General features: G+C 42.9%; 1 protein-coding gene across 1 annotated transcript in view; it reads right to left on the bottom strand.

Annotated features, from left to right (window-relative positions):
* The window catches only part of VPS13B (vacuolar protein sorting 13 homolog B), a 953,533-nt gene that overhangs the window by 388,487 nt on the left and 543,249 nt on the right, over nt 1-21,797 (bottom strand). The window contains exon 24 of the mRNA XM_026663381.1: nt 15,169-15,375. Within this exon, the coding sequence (XP_026519166.1) occupies nt 15,169-15,375 (207 nt within the window). The remainder of the gene's footprint in view (nt 1-15,168; nt 15,376-21,797) is intronic.

Genomic DNA, 21,797 nt, shown 5'->3' with positions numbered 1-21,797 from the left:
GGAGCCTGTGAGATCTGAAGGCAGCAGCCAGCCAAGGACATGCTGCCGTAGCTAAGACCTTGAGATGGATTTCACAAGATATCAAGAAGTAGATGCCAATTGAGGGTCAAGGAAATGGAGAAACAATACTTATTTAAATCTAAAAACATGTTCAAGCTCAGTTCAAATTGAGATTCAAGCCAATTTTGATACTGTATGATTTGATTTTCTAGTCTCTATTCTTTTTATTTTATAGAGTGCATTTTTCCTTGTTTTTCAGTTGGAGAATTTTTGAAGTTCTTTTTCTAGTGCTGGCACACTCAGTTTACCAACCTAATTTACAAACTGTGTACTTTGGGGGTTGGGGGGAGTCTCTTCCCTCCCTCCCTCTCCCATTAGATATGCTCGTTCCCAAAGAAGTGTATTTTTTTTCTAAAAATTTGGCAGATCTCTCCATTTCTGAATATATTTTTTTTAAAAAGAACAAAACAATAATAAATTAAACACAAACGGGCACCTTTCACAAAAAATACATACTGCCACCCTGGCAACATTTGCATTTTATGAATTAGATCTCTCTTTTTTTTTCAATTTTATGTATTCTGGAGTTTCATGTTTTTCAGAGTTTGAGCCTATGTTGTATAATTCCCCCCCCCCCCCCCCCATTGTACTATGTTTTTGTTTAGTGGTTGAGGATACAGATAACTTCGTGCTGTACAAAATTTAGGCAATCATTTTCCCACTGTTTTTTAAAACAGATTTTTCTGAAAATATTAAATGATGCATCACGTTCCTCAAAGAATCCGCTTTTTAATAATTTTGGCACAAGTTTCCTTGTGGCAGCACTAGGTAGATCCTTGAAGAAATGCATTTATCTAGCATGAACCAAGGCATATAAAGTGTGCAGTGACAGAGAAATGTGCAATGAAATTTTGACAGCAGTGCATACTGAGTTTTAGGGAATGTGAATATTACCAACCAAATATCTAACACCCAAAGTCTACCAAGAATTCAGTCCTGGGTGTCTACATGGATATACCATGAAGTGGAACAGACATTGCTGCTGACATAACAATAATGGACAAGCACGCAGACTTAGAAAAGAGACCAAAGTGTTCAGAGTTTTCTATACTGTTGGAGCTAAACTTACACTGGCATGATTCCAACTATGTTTATGCTCAGTGTTGCCTGATTTGCAGATGTTTCCTAGGAGCATACTATAATCTCTCTTCTATGTGAAGTTGCTTTTAAAAAAATACACAGAAATTTTGTGTTAAAATGCAATGATACAAGAAAGGCCTGCATGGACAGTACATGTCTGGAAGGTAACTTAAAAAAGAGAATCAATGCTCGATTTGCCAGAACTCAAAAGGACATTGCCAATTTAAGAATAATGTTGTAGAAACATACATTTCTTTACCTATAATCCTAATAATTTAGATTCTTAAAAGCAAAATAAAACTAAAGTTCCAGGACCAGATTAACCAGCACAATCAGGATATGTCTTCACTGCAGAATTAACTGGGGTGATCAACATTCCAGTCTGAGTATGCAGATTAGCAAAGTCCAGGTGTGAGCAGCGTCACTGCAAAGCCATGTCTGAGTTAATGTGTCCTCACTGGCACTGCACTGACTAGGCCTTCTAGGGGCATATCCCATGATTCTTTGTGCTGCAGGAGGCTGAGCTGCCCTACGATTCTCTCTCAGTGAATTGTGGGAGAACTTGACTGTCCTTCTGGGCACATGGGGAAGGAGGGCGGGAGGGGGTGTGTGAGGCTGAGGGAATCATGGGAAGAGGCTGGAGAACTATCAGCCCTCCAGTGCTTTAGCCTGTGTCCTCCTCACTGCAAAGTGTGCAGATTATCAGCCTGAGTGAACATGGCACTCGAGCTCTGGCCTATTCTCCCAGGCTAGCTCAAATTTAAAGTACCATCAAACTCGGGTGAGAGGGTTTTGTGTGTGGATGAGAGCAGGGATAGGGTTGCCACCTTCCTAATTGCTGGTAAATTGGATCCCCGAGGCCCCACCCATGCCCCACCCCTTCCCCCAAGGCCCTGTACCACCTCGTCCATCAAGACCACACCCCTTCTCTTCCTCTTCCCCCAAGTCCTGCTCCTGCTCCAACTCTTCCCCCGAGACCCTATCTCCATTGCTCACTCCTCTCCCCCGCGCCGCCCTCGCTTGCTGAATCATCTCAAGGAGCCTCTCTGCAGGTAGGAGATGGCCCCGGCTGAGACAGGGCTAGTGTGAGTTAATGACCTAGTGCAGAGGTGGGCAAACTATGGCCTGTGGGCCACATCTGGCCTGCGGGACCCTCCTGCCTGGCCCCTGAGCTCCTGGCCTGGGAGGCTAGCCCCTGACCCCTCCCCTGCTGTTCCCCCTCCCCCGCAGCCGGCACAATGCTCTGGGTGGCGGGGCTGCGAGCTCTTGGGGCAGCACCGCTGCAGAGCCCGGCCTGACCCGGTGCTCTATGCTGCGCGGTGGCGTGGGTGTAGCGCCACCAGCCACCAGTGCTCCAGGCAGCATGGTAAGGGGGCAGGGAGCGGGGGGGGGGGTTGGATAGAGGGCAGGGGAGTTCAGGGTGGTGGTCAGGGGGCAGGGGTGTGGATAGGGGTTGGGGCAGTCAGAGGGCGGGGAACAGGGGGGTTGAATGGGGGCAGAGGTCCGGGGGGCAGTCAGGAAGGAGGGGGGGTTGGATGGGGCAGCGGGGGGCAGTCGGGGCAGGGGTTCTGGGGGCAGTCAGGGGACAGGGAAAAGTGGTGGTTGCATGGGGCAGCAGTCCAGGGGGGCAGTCAGGAAGGAGAGGGGAAGTTGGATGGATGGGGCGGCGGGGAGCAGTCAGGGGCGGGGGTTCTGGGAGTGGTCATGGGACAGGGAGCGGGGTGTGTGTGGATGGGGCAGGGGTCCCGGGGGGCAATCAGGGAATGGGGGGAGGGGTTGGATGGGACAGGAGCCCAGGGGGTGGGACATCAGGGGGCGAGAAGCAAGGTGGGGGGTTGATGGGGGGGAGACCAGGCCATGCCCCGTTCCCCTAACCGGCCCTCCATACAATTTCCAAAACCCGATGCGGCCCTCAGGCCAAAAAGTTTGCCCACCCCTGACCTAGTGCCTCCCCCCTGCCCTGCAGTAACTGGACTTTTGGTTTGGGTGCCACTGACAGTTGCCAGGTCCCCTTATCAACCGGACTTTCTGGTCGAAAACTGGGCCCCAGGCAACTCTAAATGGCACCTGGACACAGAAGCCAAAAACTGGACTGTCCCAAGTAAAACTTGGATGGGTGACAACCCTAAACAGGGGGAGGAGGATTAAGGGCAACACCCGAGTAAGAGCCTCAGTTAACTCTATAGTGAAGACATATCCTTAGGCTGCTTTGCATTGCTGCACAAAGCAGCCAGAGTGTAGTGGTTAATCAGGACCACAATCTAGTTGTCACTATCTATGCTCTTTGTTTACTTTTTTCATTTCTTTCTACTCAGACAATGATACTCAGCCAGGCCAACTTTCATTTTTCTTTATGGTAGGTTTTGCTTTCAGGTTCTTAGTGCTGTAATATCTGTGTTTCAAACTCTGTAGAAGGATGTTTATTTGTTTTAAAACAACGGTTTGTATTGGAATGCTAAAAAAATGGAAAATGTGTGTTGTTCAGAAGTTTTTAAAAAAAGTTGCTTTACAAAATTTAAATTTGGGGCCATATTTAAGTTGACGGCATCTCTTTACAGAAAACAAAACAAAACATGCAGGACTTCACATAAAAGAGCCCTACAGAAGGCAGGAATGGAAGGCAATGCTCCCCACAGTAATGATCTTGTGTATGCCATGGAGTAAACATGAAGTTAGAAATTGTCTTCAGGTATCTGCAACCTTAGGGAATGCAAAAGAACTTGAGGAGAAGAAAAACTTCTGGGCTCTACAGCCTGAGCATATTATGGAGGGTCTATGCAGATGAAGGGAAGAAAAAATGAATGGGTAGGAGAGAGGTATTAGAGCAGCAGGAAAAGAATAAGAGCTTTAACTAAAAAGGGAGAATAAGGCTATGTCTACACTGGCCTTTTGTCACTCAGGGCTAAGTTCCCTCTAAGCTGCGCAGCTGCCTGCTAAGCCCCACGCAGGGGCTCAGGGCTGCAGCAGGAAGAGGTGCCTCTCCCAGCCAGCCCCAGCACGGACCTGCCATGGCGGGGAGAGGAGCCCCTCCCTCGGCCCAGCCTGGCCCAGCCCAGCCCCGCGGGAGCTGCCAAAGCCAGGGAGAGGCACCTCTCCCCCAGACCCGAGTTGCTGCAGCAAGAGAGGGCTGGGGAGGGGGGGAGGTCCTCTGCCCCCTCCCGCACCTGGAGCCTCTCATCTCCAGCCCCATCCCAGAGCCTGCACTCCCAGCCAGAGCCATCATCCCCCAAACCCCAACCCTCTGCCCTAGCCCTGAGCCCCCTTCCACACTCCAAACCCTCGGCCCCTCCCCCACCACATGAATTTTGTTATGTGTACCAATATGAAGGTGATGTGTCACACATCGCCTCCATATTGGTGCACATAACAAAATTCATTCGGCACATTGACATAAAAAATTAGAGGGAACACTGCTGAGGTATGAAAAATCACCCCATGAACGACAAAAGTTTTAGCAACGAAAAGCACCGGTGTGGACAGCGCTTTGTTGGCGGGAACTGTGTTCCTATCGACGAAGCTACCGCCCCTCGTTGGGGATGGTTTTATTTTGTTGCCAGGAGAGCTCTCTCCCAGCGATAAAGAGCAGCCACAAGGTGCCGTATGTAGATATAGCCTTAGAATTAAGAAATAAAACAAAGACCGGGGAAAAATACTAACGTGAACACCAGGAAGAGAATGGAATCTGAAAAAAGTGCCTCAAAGAGAAGGAGAGGGCGGGGGCGGGATGAACTTAGGAAAAAAATAGTGCAAAAAAAAAATAGCCTGTGGGAAAACACGTTTATGGGAAAAATACAGAAAGAAAAAGTACAGTGAAGAATAACTGGAAGTGAAGGAAGAGAATAAGGCTGACATATTGATAAATTAACTCTTAATTTTAGCTTACAGCAAAAATCTCAAGCATTTTATATTTATTTCCTTATAGAATCAATTTTACAGTTTTTGTGCTTCACAAAAATTAAAAATAATATCTAATACCAAAGGGCTAAGCAGGACTAATTAAACAGACACCATTCTAAACCCTCAGCTAAACCACTCCACTCCAGCCTTGTCAGCCCATCAACCCTCTTCTTCCCCAAATGGCTGTGAAAAACGGAGGGTTTTGCAGTATGCCCGCAAGGTTAACAAATATTGGCTTTGGTGAACCAAAAAGGGTTGCAAGTTCCAAAGTTGAAAATCTTCAGAAAGAATGCTGTGACAGCAGCCCATTCTTGTCTGAACTGAGGGGGTCTCCAGATGTAACATCAGTGCTCACAGAAACTGTGACAACATTGTAGAGAGAACTGATTTTTCAAGTAATCAAACCATTTAGGGCTCTTATAGGTTAACAACAGTACCTTTGAACCGGGCACAGAAACTTACTAGCAGCCAGTGCACAGCACAGAGTAGTGGTATAAACATCTCTCTGCATGACACATTGTTTAATAAATATCTTTTCCACATATTTACGTATATTATCATTGCAATATATCTATGATGGGTATCAACAGGAGACGCACAAATCTGGCAGTTTGTTTTAATGCATCTTCTGACATTTGGGGGCAATTTTTTAAAGTGACATATTTTTGTGCCTTATTTTATTGCAGACACAATTAATTATGGCTGCAAACAAGAGCATTTAGCTGTCTGCCTACTTGATTTCTTGCACAACTCGGACAGTTGGACTCGCTCATTCTCCTCCTCAGTGACACTAGTCAGGAGAAATACATTGCTCCCAAGAGTGTAAGAACTGCTGTTGTGGCTGGCCATTGCAAAGTGGGACTTCGAGGGATGCAGTTTCTACCGCAGGGTCAGATACAATTTAACTCTTAATGGCTCTGCATCCATTAAAGCAGTGGTTCTCAACCATGGATACGCGGTACCTCCGGGGGTACGCAGAGGTCTTCCAGGGAGTACATCAACTCATCTAGATACTTGCCTAATTTTACAACAGGCTACATAAAAAGCACTAGCAAAGTCAGTACAAACTAAAATTTCATACAGACAATGACTTGTTTACACTGCTCTATATACTATACACTGAAATATAACAACAATATGTATATTCCAAATTATCTATTTTATATTTATATGGCAAAAATGAGAAAGTAAGCAATTTTTCAGTAATAGTGAGCTGCGACACTTTTGTATTTTTATGTGTGATTTTGTGAGCAAGTAGTTTTTAAAGTGAGGTGTAACTTGGGGGTACATGAGACAAATCAGAGTCCTGAAAGGGGTCCAGAAGTCTGGAAAGGTTGAGAGCCACTACACTAAAGCTTGGTGTAGAGCTCAAGAATTGAAAGAGTGAGGGTCTGCAGAGGCAATTGCATGAAGAAATCTAATTTTATTTCATTTAAGTATAATATGTTTAAATCCTTAGAAATGTATTGCTTTGAATTAGAAACATTAGAAACTACAGTGAGAGATCATGCTCTCATTCTTCATGCAGTTTCAATTTTCATTTTGGATTTCCAGCACCCAGCATGATATTGTTAAAGATGTTTATGCATTAATTTTCTGCTCTGCTTCCAGATCTACAGAAAGATCAAGCCAGAATCAGCAATGCTGAACTATTTTCCCACACCTCCTCATGCCAAGTCCTAAAATATACAATTTAATTCTTTCACCAATTGTTGCAAATTGACCAAAATACTGAGTTTATTTTCTTAGCAGAATTTATCTTTGTTCATCAGGAAGAACCAAACATATGAGGCCTTCATCCTTGGCCTGCCTTAGAGCTCAGGGATGATCACAGTTTTGGCCACACTACTGCTATGCCTTATCAAAATAACTTCTGCGTTCTTGTTCAATCACAGAGCTTCCCCAAGGACTAAACACTTCTACCACTGTTTGTACTTAAGTAAACAGAAACAAGTGGCCTGTTGTAGTATGCACTACCTTTGCTCTTGCTGTTCTAATGCAGGGTGGTAAAAATGATTAACTGTTTCTAAGCCCCAGTACTTAAGCCTCTCACTCACGTTTTTCCTCTGCCACCACCCAGATTGAAATTCAGGAAGCTAGATAGCTTTACCCGCACAGGAGTGCAGTGCTCCCTATCAACTTGTCAGCATGAAATGAATTACTCACAGCTTAAAGTATAAATAATCTGTGGATCTTATAAACAAATACTTCTTTTGCTATTTAATATAAACAATTTGTAGAGTGTACTTTTTTAAAATTCATTTATATTAAGCCTACTGCACTTGAAAGAAGCCTTTAAAAATAATCATTTGGCCCCACCAAAATAGTGTAATGCTTTAACTGTAAAATGTATAAAGTTCAAAAATTCATACCGATGGCATGGGGTATTTTTGTTTGACAATCGTCAAAGTTTTAAATGTAAATTGTAGGAACATATAAACAAAACAGACAATGTAATTTCAAAATGGTCCCAAAAGGCTGTAATAATATAAATATGTAAATGAAATGTTATACCATAGTGAATTTCAAAGCCAATCTCCAATCATGTAGCTAAAATATTTGAAATTAAAAAACCCACATCGAAAGTCAAACCAGTAGAAATAAATACTGTGGTGTAATGAGTCTACCTATGTTGTTGTTGTTGTTAGTTTGCAGCACTGAGTATAAAAATTGCATATACTTAGCTTTGGGGAGCTAAATTTGACAAAGGTGGTTCACATGACCCACTTTCATATATTATCTTCTCAATTATTTTCTTTAAAAAAATTCTAGTGTCACAAAATTCTAAACATTTTGATCTGTAAATTTTATCAGAAGTTGAACAGAAAATAATAAAGTTAAGTATATATTATGGGATTTTTCAAAAGCACCCAGTGTGAACCTATCTTTGCTCCCACTGACATCACCTCCCATTGACTTCATTGGGAGCAGAGCTAGGCCAATGCTGAGCACTTTTGAAAATCCCACCCTTAAAAACCAAAATGTGTATATCTAGAAGTTTTATATTAAGTACTAGTAGGTATGAAAAGTTAAACATTCCACCTTAAGGAGAGAGATAAATTGTGATGATAAAAGTATTTCCCAAATGTTTGGTAAAATGAAATGGCCAAATGTTGTTCAAAATAAGGGTTTTTTTACAACTTGCAGCCCTGCCAAGTGTCATGCATATAGTAGTGCTCAGGGATCAAGCAGAATGTTTCCTGCAATTAATTCTCCTGGCCACCGGGTGCCAGCATTGATAGGAGGGAGACTCTCTGTTCTGTGCTCTCAATGCACCCCCTGCTGGAATCCAGGCAGTGTGGAAAATAAGGGGAATCAGCTTGACTCAAATCTAGGGAGCGAGGAGCAGAATAGGGTTGCCAGGCATCCGGTTTTCAACCAGAACGCCTGGTTGAAAAGGGATCCTGGTGGCTCCGGTCACCTCCACTGACCGGGCCATTAAAAATCCGGTCGGCGGCACAGCGCGGCTAAGGTGGGCTCCCTGCCTTCTCTGGCTCCGTGCAACTCTCGGAAGCGAACGGCATGGCCCTGCAGCCCCTAGGGAAGCCTCTGCCCCAGGTTGGAACCTACTCCCACACCCTAACTCCCTCCCAGACCTCCCACCACACCTGCACCCAAACTCCTGGCCCCAGGTCAGAACACCCTGCCAGACCCCGTTCCCCAAATCCCCTCCCAACGCCCTGCCCCAGCCTAGTGAAAGTGAGTGAGGGTGGGGGAGAGTGAGCGACAGAGGAAGCAGGGGTTGGAGTGAGTGGGGGCAGGGTCTCAGAGAAGGGGCAGGGCAGGGCCTCAGAGAAGGGTCCGGGGCAGGGAAAGGGTGTTCGGTTTTGTGCAATTAGAAAGTTGGCAACCCTAAACCAGAAGTGGAAAGAGGCTGTTCTTTACTTCCTCAACAATCTCCCAAAGGCTCTCTCACAGCTTCTATGAGATGCAAATAATATGTTTCTGTCTGCCCCCGAAATACATACACACACACACACTTCCCACTGCTCTGAGGCAACCTGAAGGGGAAGCATTGGGGAGTACTGTCACACATGGGGCAGTGAAAGAGGGGACAGCTACAGACTTGCAAAAGTATCAGAGGGGTAGCCGTATTAGTCTGAATCTGTAAAAAACAACAGAGGGTCCTGTAGCACCTTTAAGACTAACAGAAGTATTGGGAGCATAAGCTTTCGTGGGTAAGAACCTCACTTCTTCAGATGCAAGTAATGGAAATCTCCAGAGGCAGGTATAAATCAGTATGGAGATAACGAGGTTAGTTCAATCAGGGAGGGTGAGGTGCTCTGCTAGCAGTAGAGGTGTGAACACCAAGGGAGGAGAAACTGCTTCTGTAGTTGGATAGCCCCTAAGCAGCTGCTGGGGCTTCGGTCGTATTCTGCAAACAATCTTCCAAAACTTCAGGACCAGATTCCAAAGAGAAACTGCTGAGCTCCAGTTCATTTGCAAATTTGATACCATCAGATCAGGATTAAACAAAGACTGTGAATGGCTATCCAACTACAGAAGCAGTTTCTCCTCCCTTGGTGTTCACACCTCTACTGCTAGCAGAGCACCTCACCCTCCCTGATTGAACTAATCTCATTATCTCCATACTGATTTATACCTGCCTCTGGAGATTTCCATTACTTGCACCTGAAGAAGTGATGTTCTTACCCACGAAAGCTTATGCTCCCAATACTTCTGTTAGTCTTAAAGGTGCCACAGGACGGACTTGCAAAAAGTAATTTAGATTTCAATAGACACCCAGAAAGTGATTAGCAAGGACTAACTACAACATGTGTGTAACAATTAATGCAAGGTTTTAAAATGCTAGTTTTGGTTCCAGTAGGCATGCTACTGCAATTCAGTCTATACAGACAGATCTTTCCAGAGTTCTTAAGATGACTACAATAAGGTGTTTATACAATAACCCATCTTTGGCTAAACCATGAAGGGATTGCACCCTTACACAGGGCTTAAAGGAAAAGCCTAGCCAGTCAGAACTGCCTTGGTTTTAGGGGCTGACGGTTGTCGCCCCTTGGGCAGTTGAAAGGTGGAGCTGACAACTGTGCCTCATAGAGTGGCAGACATAAGAAGCTCAGATCTTGTATATACAGGTTTTATTGTTGTTGGTTATTTGGGGGAGGGGTGTGTGTAGTAGTATAACTACACCGCTACAAACCCCCATTGTCAATGCACTGCACTATTGCTTCTACAATGGTGATTTGCAGTGGTTTAACTCCACTGGTGCAAATAAACCCCGTCTAAATGGGGCATAAAGCTTTCAGGAGGATGGGGGTAATCCTTGATGCTTGCAGCTTCATCCCAAGTGGGGACTGGAGTCAGGAGATTTTCTCTTTTCTCCTCAGTCCCATCCCCCTCAGTTCAAGGGAGGACCAGGACTCCGTGGCCACTGTACCCATAGGGGAATTTTATTTGTATGTTTGTTTTAATTAAGCCACCCTGCTGAAAAAGGGATCTATGAGAGATTAATTGCCCCCCAGGAGGAAAATGGCCTTGAGTTGTTTTGGAAGAGGTTTGTTGTTTGCTTGTTTCCCACATTTGATTTTAAAGGGTTGACAATTTCTTCCTCAAAGGGTGGGATGGCAACTCTGTTATTATGACATCAACCCTTACTGGCACTCTGACTTTTGGAAATGCTCCGCCAATACACTATAATTTCTGAAACAACCAATGACAACTGCACAACAGAATTACTTTATAATTTTATTTTTACTCTGTCAGCAATAGCCTATTAGAAACTTGAGAATAAGGTTTATTTTCTTTTTATTGAGTCATACTCTATTTGGCCAACATTGATTTTTCCCCGTGAAATAACACTATGGACTCCATTTCCTTTACAACTCTCCCGGTGCACCTGCAATGTCAATGATGTCAAGAGGAAAGTATGTAGGTCCAGGAATAGTTGGGGGGCTGGAGGGGGGTGGTAAGCTGCTTCCTGCACAGCAGCCCACATGGTTTCAGTCTGTCATGTCAAAATAGTGGCTACCTTCATTTTAAAAATCTCAGAAATTAAGTGAGGAAATTAAAAGAAAAATAAGTAGAATCAGGAAGACTACGGGGTATCCTAGTGGCATATGGGTCATACCTAGTGGTGACTGGCTTTCTCCCAGAACCTGATACTGCCATCTCAAAGACTCATGAAGGACTTCCATATCCATACAGATGACACTACTAATGCTAGCCCAGGATCTCATGGCTATATGTTTTTCTAATATGAATTCTCCATACTTACTCACACAACCAGACTCTTTAAGCTTACTTTTCAGTTTGGTTGTGGAGATGAGGGGAGGGGGAGTGCAAGGAGGTACTTTCCTATTTCCTTTACTTACCACCTCCCTTTGGGCTAAGGTTAGAGCCTTTCCAGGAAGCTTCCATACCATGTTGAACTGTCCTTAAAGGCTAATTGGTTTCTATCTTGGCTTATGGCAGCAAGCCACTGGGTCCAGGATTCTCACAGGATATTTCAACCATTTGCTTTCCAAATGCACCAGCTACTACAAGCCCTTTTCCTCTGCACCATTCTCAGCCTCCTGGTCTATTTTAGGGCACAATCTGACTCCTCCTGTCACACAAATAGGCTACCCCTAAATCTTATTGCTTCTTTCTTCACAATGTTTTAAATTTTCCTTTCTTTTCCAATGGTGAAAAAACTTGCGCACATGCTTATCTCCAACTTTGACTGCTGCCTCCTCTGTGACTTCCCTAATACTCATGTTGTTCCCATCTAATTCACTAAAAACGTAGCCGTCAATATGATTTACCTTGTCTGTTGATCAGACAGCACTAGTCCCCTGTTTAAGTCATTCTGAAGGCTTCCTCCTGCTAATTCTATCAAATTTAATCTTCTAATCCTCATCTTCAAGTTCCTACCCAACAAAGCTTCACCCTATATCTAGGCTTCATCTTCTACCATTTTCCCCCTCACTCCCTTCATTCCACAAATGCTACCAGCCTAAATACCCTTTCATTTTCTCCCATTCATGTCTTTGTGCCTTCTTCCATGTTGCCCCATGTGCATGGAATAGAATCTAATCCCAATCAAGAGTTAGTGTGGTCCATTGCTTAGGCCACTGGACTTGAATTTAGGGCATGTGCATTGTATTCTCATCTCTGCCAATAACATGCTGCATGGCCTCAGACAGATTATTTTTCTGACTGTGCCGCTCTTTTCCCTACTATCCTTTGATTGCATGTTTAGATGGTAAACTCCTTATAGCAAGACCTATCGTTAACAATGTGTTTGTACAGTCTCTAGCACAATTATATTTTTCTTTGTAAAGTGCTTTGAGATCCTTTTTTGGAAAGTACTGTATAAATTAAGTATTCTATTATGAATCACTATCAATAAACTAGGATTAAGGCCACAGGATTGAATGTAATACACTGCCATTCTGACACATACATTTAAATTTATTTTAACATACTACAGATATACTTTTGCTTTGTTGGTAATTCACAGATTAGATTTAGTTTACCACTACAATAGCCTCATGATGTCTCAGAATTAGAATTTCAGAGGTATGCAAAAGCAAAACTTTTACTTCACACAACCTGCAACTTTATCTAAATACAAGCATTAAAATCATCGTCCTGCGTGATGATGCAATCCACATTGGAAAGGAGGATAGAAACTGGGTAGTTTGCCTGATGCTTCAGTGATGCTGTAATAAGCTTCTAACTGAGAAATCAAACACTGAGCACAAATACTGGCTCTAAGTACTGTACTGAATAGCTGACTGAGATGATGTGCTCAGTCTCAGAAAGGAAAATTATTGACTTCATTTTCTGGTATCATCCTTTGTTGGCTAACTCACAATGCTACACTTAGGTTCAGGTCAAGACATAAATCTTGTTTGGCTAGATCTTGACATTTTCTTGAGAGCAGGAGAAAACACTGAAGTGAAATAAATGATTCAACAAAATTTTCAAGGGGAAAGGATACAGTAGCTTCACATGGATCCATCATACCACAACCACTTTAGCCACAAATTGATTTTAAAAATTACTAAATCAGTTTCACATAGTTGTCTGGATACAGCAAGTACTCCAAATTCTTATATACTGCTGTTAATATAAAGAAAAGAGGGTGCAAAACATATAGTTATTTATAATGGCGGTGGTGGTTATTGTTTTTAACAACAAGGGATTTAATGTCAGTAGCTGATGAACTGTTGGTTGTGTAGCCATAATGTTTTGTCACTGTTATTGTTTATCTTAACTTTTGTATCCCATCTAGATTTTGCATGGTAGAGCATACATAATAAACTAACATATCAATAAAAATGAAACCCAAGCAACTCCAGTAACCCAAGGCAAATACTGCAGTGGAACTAGATTAACAAGAAGAATTCCAATTCCATCCTTTTAATGACAGTAATCTCTCTGATTCTATGTAAAATGGATGTGAAATGTGGGCAGTGCCAGTCACCACCTCCAATTCCTCCCAGCCTCCAACTGCCCTAAAATTAACACGCTGACAATTTGTGTAGAATTAAAGCAATTTTGGTCACAACTTTATTCAATAGAACTCCAGAATTCAAACTAACTGGCTAACCCTGTTCCCACAAATGTGTCATAAAGGCCTGCTCTAAGAACAGCCAAGCTTATCCAAAAAATGAAAAACTATCTCTCCAGAACTGTACTTCCCATACTTTCATGTCTGTGGAAAGAACCAGGCATTCCATACATACAGCACGGCACAGGACTATCCTTATCCCACCCAATATGTTTGCCACTAGCTCCTTAACCCATCAATATACCCATGAGCTGGGTTTGTATCAGGTCAGTTAATTAATTTAACCAGCTGACCTTAACAACCACATTGATGCAAAGTCACAAGTCCCATGACTTTCCAAGTGCATAGTCTCCAGTTGCCATGAGCATTATTATGCTCAGCGACAACTGCCTGAAAGGCACCACATTCATAAAATAGGCTCAGCAGATGCATCCATGAAGGTGAAAAACCCGCCTTGATTCAGCCAGTACAGTAGGGAAGAAAATTCTTCTCCATGCCCAAATATGGCTATCAATACAACCTGTGCAAGCTGTGGAGACTTAGACCAGGCAGTAAACTAAAGACAAAAACTCACCTGGCCCTAGCCCCAGCAAAAATATATAGGCCACCCACCATCACCTTTATAATTCTGCACCTGAAAAACTCCTTCATATTCTGTTTTAAAAAACACCTACATATAATTTTCTTACACTTATAGTTAGGGCCCTACCAAATTCACAGCCATGAAAAATGCGTCACGGACCGTGAAATCTGGTCTCTCCGCGTGAAATCTAGTCTTTTGTGTACATTTATCCTATACTATACAGATTTCACGGGGGAGACCAGTGTTTCTCAAATTCGGGGTCCTGACCCTTAAGGGAGTTGCGGGAGGGAGAGGGGATGTCACAAGGTTATTTTAGGGGGGGTTGTGGTATTGCCACCCTTACTTCTGTGCTGCCTTCAGAGCTGGGCGGACGGAGAGTGGCAGCTGCTGACTGAGGGCCCAGCTCTGCAGGCAGCAACGCAGAAGTAAGGGTGGCAATACCATACCATGCCATCCTTACTTCTGCGCTGCTGCTCTGCCTTCAGAGCTGGGCTCCTTGCCAGCAGCCACTGCTCTCCAACTACCCAGCTCTGAAGGCAGCGCCACCACCAGCAGCTGCGCAGAAGTACGAGTAGCAGTACCACAACGCCCCCCTACAGTAACCTTGCGACTCCCCCACAACTCCTTTTTGTATCAGAACGCCTACAATTACAACATCGTGAAATTTCAAATTTAAGTATCTGAAATGGTGACATTTACTATTTTTAAAATCCTACGACCGTGAAATTAACCAAAATGGACCGTGAATTTGGTAGGGCCCTACTTATAGTCTAAAAGAATCAGCATTCATCCCTTTCTAATAGCAGTGAGCTAGTTATATAATTAATATGGCAGCAATATTGTAACCATTTTCCTTCCTTCTTCCTCCGGTTTCCCCAAATTTACAGTATTACATGTTTAGAGGATTATAGTCAAAACTACAGTATATAGGAATACTGTTACTCTTATTTTATCTTTGTGATTCTTAATTGGTCACTTGCCACATTTTGCAGATCGTCCTTCATAGGATATTTTTTTCAGAAACACTTACCTCTGTAGTGGTTCCAAAGTCAGCAGATGGGCTATATGTGCTGGTATCCGGTGGAGCTGTCCCAACACTACTTTTAATTGGAGAGCTAGGAGGAGCAGGCCCTGTCATGGACTCCGTGTAGACAGAAGATTGATACGGCATACCTCTCTTCTGAATCTTATTCCAGACTTTGCTCATGATGTCAGCCAGTTCATACAGAAGCTGAATCTAAAGAAGAAAAAATAGATGAAGTTCTTCATAATTAGGTGTACGAAAATCCATCACAGCCATCAAAATCCTCCAGTGAGATTTAAACTACATATCAGAGCTCAATACTTTTACAATGTATAACATCCTAATAAGAGACTATGCTGCTATAAAATGAATTAACAATTACAACATAGTGATTTTGCTCAGAAAGCACTGCTTGTCTAAACATATAGTAGAAAATCAAACTACAATACGTAGTTCATAAAAATATGTCATAAATCTGGTCTTGTAAAATTTTCATTAGTAAAAGTTTTAGCAATAAAAAAAACTATCTATCTAACTTCTGCATTATCTCACATATAGAAATACTGACTGCCCTTTTAGTTGATTCTTATGAAAAGGCAAACTCACACGAAAAAAGGAATATGAATGTTGTTATGTTATAAACAATGTAAGAGAGACTCCTTTTTAACAATATTAAAATGATGATTCCATGCTACATATGAAACTGTTCTATATACGCAGAAAGAACATCCACTATCCAACTCAATAGCCTCCTGGGATATGTCATTCCAATATTCAGAAAACATACTGTTTAACTTGCACGTTGTTTGACTCAGTTCTTAGATATTTACACAAGCTTTCGTAAATAAGCATTAATCATGACATTTGTATGACAACATATTGCCATATACTATATAAAACAAGTCCAGAGAATACTGCAAACAATACATAAGCAGATCCACAGCTGGATACCATACCCAGCTGCCATTATAAAAAATTCTTCTATTTATAAGAAGTTTCAGCCTCAGGACACATCCAGACTATGAAGCTGGCTTCTTATGTGGGCAGAACAGATGCAGGAAAACATTGTTGTCAATCTATATTTGATATAAAACAGTACTTGATTTTGTTCGTGTGAATGTGTGATGAAGTCTCAAAGATTATGCTACAGTCACTTCTTAAGAGGTGAAATGCTGGAGTTTTATAAAAAGCTTCTTAATTCGTTTGGATTTTTCTTTTGAAGATTCAAGACTTACAATGAGCAGGTCATATAACTTTTTGATACACAGTATTTTGTTAACAGTGGATGAATTGCATTTATGTCTTCCTACATTAAGAGTAATAATCGAACAATGATAGTTGTTCTGTCTTTAGCAGAAATATATTTTCGTTAAGTTTAAAAGAGTCTCATATGTCCCTAGTACTTTGATATTCTGTGATAGTTACTTAATTATTACTTTAATTACTGTAACTAACCACAATCATTAAACAGTGTTATTTAAAGAGCTATTACATTCAGATTTTCATACTTGTTTCCACATAATTGAAAATAACACACTTCAGACTGATTAAGTTGTATATTATTAACTGGGGCTGACTCTACACTAGCAAAGAAACAACAAAACTTTCCAATTTTAAAAATGAATGATCTGATAACATGAGTGATAGTTTAATCATTTCTGGGAGTTTAGTGGGCTACTTGGATAGACCCAAACTTGGATAGATTCTTGGAAACTCAAAAAAAAAAAAAAAAGGTTGGTCAGGAGACTAGTGGATAGTTTAAGGAACTGGTGCCCTACGAAAGCAGGATTTCTGACAATTTCAGTACCCCATTACTCATAAGAAAGGCAGAAGCAGAGAGCGTGAAGGATTGGTGTCATTGCCATGTGCATGTCCACAATCACAAATAATCCAGTGAAGAATTTTATTACTAGAGCGTCCCAGAGCTGAGAAGTTGGAAAGAGAGTTTCAACTTTCACTAAGGCTAAGAGTTCTTTCCCATATTAAGAGGATATTATTTTAAATGGAGCTGGATGGTGGAAGTATATAAAACTATCTCAGCAGGTGACATCTATGTCAGCAGTCAGAGACTGGGTCACAATGAACAAAATTGCTAAAATTAGGGATCAAGCCAGAAGGAAATACATCTTTCAGATTAAAAAAGAAAATCTAAGTTCTGTTAGGTGAGAGAAAATAGTTTTCAAGAATATATATAAAAATAGAAAAAATACTCAACTTTCTTGCAAAAAAGAGCCATAACCCCAAAGTTATATTAGAATCCAACTCTGCAGAGAGCATGGTGAAGCTCCATTTTAATTTGCTGATATTTTGAAATACAGTTCATTACATTTCAGTGGCTTCTGTTTCTTAAAAAGGAGGTGGTTTCTATTTACCATGCTGGTGGCAACTTTTGCAAGGGAACTGTTTGAACATTCCCACATATTGTTAATAATTAAAGAAGGGCCAACATCAGTGTGAAGTCTCCTTTTGTTCCTAGCACTGGCAACACTTCTTAAACTTTGTGGTAGATATATAATTATCATTAGGTTCAGTAATCTCTTCAAAATTAGAAATAAATTGATGATTAACAAAGAGTAACTGCTAGCAGTTGTTGAGCTAATTCGTTTCTTTCGCAAAAATAAATCAAAACACATAACCCTGCTCAGAATTAATTAATTATGCATGACATGGAAGTTCAACAGATTGCAGGTATTTCATGTTTTTAGAATAATTTGTTAGCACAAAATTGAAAACAAAATGATAAAAACTAAGAGTCAAACCCTGATGATATTATTCATGGAAAACTCCGATTGATTTCAAGGGACTAAGAACATCAGAATTTAGCCCCAAATCAATACGTAGTAATTCAATAGTAAAATACTTAGTCCTTTGTTACCATCTAACAAATTCAGTAAATATATGATAATTTAAGGCTGCCATCCACAGACAAAATATAGTCTGCCACTCTAAAGAATCAGGTTTCTTGGTTATCCTACTGTGAATTTATAGGTATCAGATGCTGTTTATGTAATTTTATTTTCCATCTTCTATTCTTGAACATCTGGTAAAAAAAATTCAGAATCTGATGTTTATGACTTTTGCTTAAATAAAGCAGGGGAAGTGGGCAACCCCCAAAGCCCTTCACTAAACACAAATAAATTGTTAGTCCCTTTTGGTTTCATTTTGTATAGCATTTAAAATTATTAGTAACTGAATGAATAACATCATAGGTTATAGAAGCACTGCCCATGACAGCAGGATTTAATGATCAGATTTTCCATTATACATATTTATTTTCAAGATCTGATTAACTCCATTTTAAGTATTACTTGTGGGGTAAAACTTAGCAACCAAAGGTTTAAGACCCAGGCTATGTCTACACTTGGAGCTAGGAGTGTGATTCCTAGCTCACGCAGACATACTTATGCTAGCTCTCATTGAGCTCATGCACTAAAAATAGTATAGCCACAGTGGCACAGGCAGCTGTGAACGGCTGCATGGACTAGCCGTCTCAAGTACAAACCTGCCTGGACTCCATGGGAATCACACCCCCAACTCCAAGTTTAGATAGAGCGTAAACGTAAATATTTTCACCCATTTTGAAAAGCAATCACTTTGACAATATTTTGGTTACAGGGCTACAGAAAATAGTGCTGTGTTTTGAGTTGTTTTCTGCAACCCTATAACTCAAAACCAGATTAATTTATTTAAACTGACACAATAACACACTAATGGAATAAAGGTAAGTGATTAGAGCAGGGGTGTGCAAACTACGGCCCGCGGGCCGCATCCGGCCCATCAGGCCTTTTAATCCTTGAGCTCCAGCCGGGGAGCGGGGTCAGGGGCTTGCCGCATGGCTTCTATGCGTAGGGGCAGCCAGGTTTCTCTCCACATGCTGCCCCCGCCCCAAGCGCCACTTCCTGCAGCTCCCATTGGCTGGGAACCGCGGCCAAAGGGAGCTGCAAGGGTGGCACCTGCAGACGGGGCAGCATGCAGAGCTGCCTGGCCAGCGCCATGCCTCCACGTAGGAGCCATAGGGGGGCATGCTGCTGCTTCTGGGAGCTGCAGGGGTGGCGCCTGTGGATGGGGCAGCGCGCAGAGCCCCCTGGCTGCGCCTCCACGTAAGAGCCGAAGGAGGGACATGCTGCTGCTTTCGGGAGCTGCTTGAGGTAAGCACTGCCCGGAGCCTGCACCCCTGAGCCCCGCCCCCAGCCCTCCTGCCCCAGCACTCTCCCTGCACCCCAAACCCCTCTTCCCCAGTCCCACCCCAGAGCCTGCACCCCCAGCTGGAGCCCTCAACCCCCCTGCGCCCCAGTCCTGATCCCCCTCCTCCCTCTGAACCCCTCGGTCCCAGCCTGGAGCACCCTCCTGCACCCCAAACCCCTGATCCCCAGCCCCACCCCAGAGCCCGCACCCCGAGGCAGAGCCCTCACCTTCCCCATACCCCGACTCCCTGCCTCAGTCCAGAGCCCCCTCCTGCTCTCCAAACCCCAGCCCCCTGGTCCCAGCCCAGAGCACCCTCCTGCACACCAAACCCCTCATCCCCAGCCCCACCCCTCACACCACCACCCCCGCACCCCAGCCCCCTGCCCCAGCCCAGAAGCCCCCTCCCAGATTATTTGCTTTAAAAAAATTGTTTTAGGATATTAGGTGCATGTATGGCAACAAATCATTTATGACGTATAAGGTCTACTACACTCTGAAGGTCAGAGCTGCATGAAAGCCTGAGCCACAATCACCATTATGTGAGTGGGTGTAATTCTGTTTAAGTCAGTATTATGAAGATGAATATGGAATAAGGCAGGCTCCAAAGGATGTAAAATTGTGCAATATTATTCCATACAAAAATATGTAAAAATATTGTTAAGGTTGCAAAGTGAAGCTCTCAAAAGTCTTGAAATGTCAAAATTAAAGTAGTCTGCACTTCATTATTCTGCCTCTTTCTGAATATGCTTTTATAACATGATCATAGTCATTGTGCAGCCTGGATGGATCTTGGTGAATTGTGGCAGCTGTTCAATGTTTAATTTTTATCCTCACTGTTCAGTGTGTAATCCCCTGCCAATTTCATCACACATCATCCAACCTACACACTTTGAACCCTAGTCTCATCCATTGCATAAAGTGGAGGGCGTATAGCGAATGAGGCAGAGTCTATAATGTGGGCTTGGAGAATGTGCAGTGAATGGGGCAGGGGACCACACATTGAGGATAAAATAAATAAATAAATTCAGAACATTTGCCTTACACACAGACCATCATCCAATATGTGCACTGAATGAGGCAAGGGGAAAAAAGAGCATTTGATTAAAGAACACATTGTAATGCATGTGCACAAGGGACAATGTAAAGATTACCCCCGCAACCACAACGTTATCATTTCCAGACTTAGGCCCCGATCCGGCAAATCTTTATATATATATATGAGAGTAAGTGTTTATGAGATGGGGACTTATAAAGAATGGTTACCGACCTTATATAGTAACTGGAGTTCTTCATAATGAGTGGTCCCTGTGTTTATTCCACTCAAGGTGCGTATGCAACTGTAGCGCCTGAGACCAAAATATTTTTTTGTTAGCAGTGTCCCTACTCCTCGTGCTCCAAGCTGAGGATTTAAGGGCAGTGCAGACAACCACTCTCCAGTTCCTCTTCTACCAGGAATAGTCTAAGGATAAGGATCCAAAGCTCAAGGGAAGGAGAGGTGGTGGTGGAATACACATAAGGTATGTCTACATTGCAGTACAGAGCAAGCCTCCCAGCTTGGGTAAACAGACTCATGCTAGTGGGGCTCAACCTAGTATGCTAAAAATAGCAGTGTGGACATTGCATCACTGATAGAGGCTCAAGCTAGCTACCCAAGATTGGACCCGGGGGTAGGGTGGGCTTGAGCTTGGGCAGCTAGCCTGAGCCTCTGACGGTACAGCAACATCCACACAGCTATTTTTAGTGAACTAGCACAAGCCCCACTAATGTCTCCCCTGACTGGGAGGTTCATCCCAGCTGCAGTGTAGACATACCCATAGGGACCACACATCCCGAAGCACTCCAATTACTGTACAAGGTAAGTAATCATTCTTTCTTTCTCAAGTGATGGTCGCTACATGTATTCCACTCAAGATGACTCACAAGCAGTATTCACTAAGAAGGAGGGTGCGAGGAACTTGGCTGTACCCACCGATTGAAGAATTACTTTGCCAAAGGGGGCCCCTGCTCTCAAAGCCTGCACCAGGGCATAATGTCTCACAAGCTAACATTGCTGCCCTACATATCTTGAGAACAGGGACATCTTGTAGGAAAGCTACAGAGGCCGCCTGGGCCCTAGTGAAGTGTACCCTCCCACCTTGTGGGGCAGGATTGCAGTCAATTTATAGCAAAGCAAGATGTAGCCCGAAATCCATGTAGAAAGTCTCCATGAGGAGACAGCTTCTCCTCCCATACATTCAGCCAAGGAGACAAATAGTTTAGGGGATTTCCTGATGAATTTTGTTCTCTCTAGGTAGGAAGCCCAGGTTCATCGGACATCCAAAGTGTGGAGCTTCATGTCCTTCCTTCTGACACGTGGCTTTGGGTATAAGACAGGTAAAGAGGATGACATGGTTCAGGTGGCACTCTGAGCTCACCTTTGGAACAAACTTGGGATGTAATCTTAAGGAAAC

This window comes from Terrapene carolina, unplaced genomic scaffold (assembly GCF_002925995.2).
Source record: "Terrapene carolina triunguis isolate 2854851 unplaced genomic scaffold, T_m_triunguis-2.0 Scaffold58, whole genome shotgun sequence".
NCBI lineage: Eukaryota > Metazoa > Chordata > Testudines > Emydidae > Terrapene > Terrapene triunguis.
The sequence above is the reverse complement of the archived record's forward strand: the minus strand, read 5'-3'. Positions and strand labels throughout refer to the sequence as shown.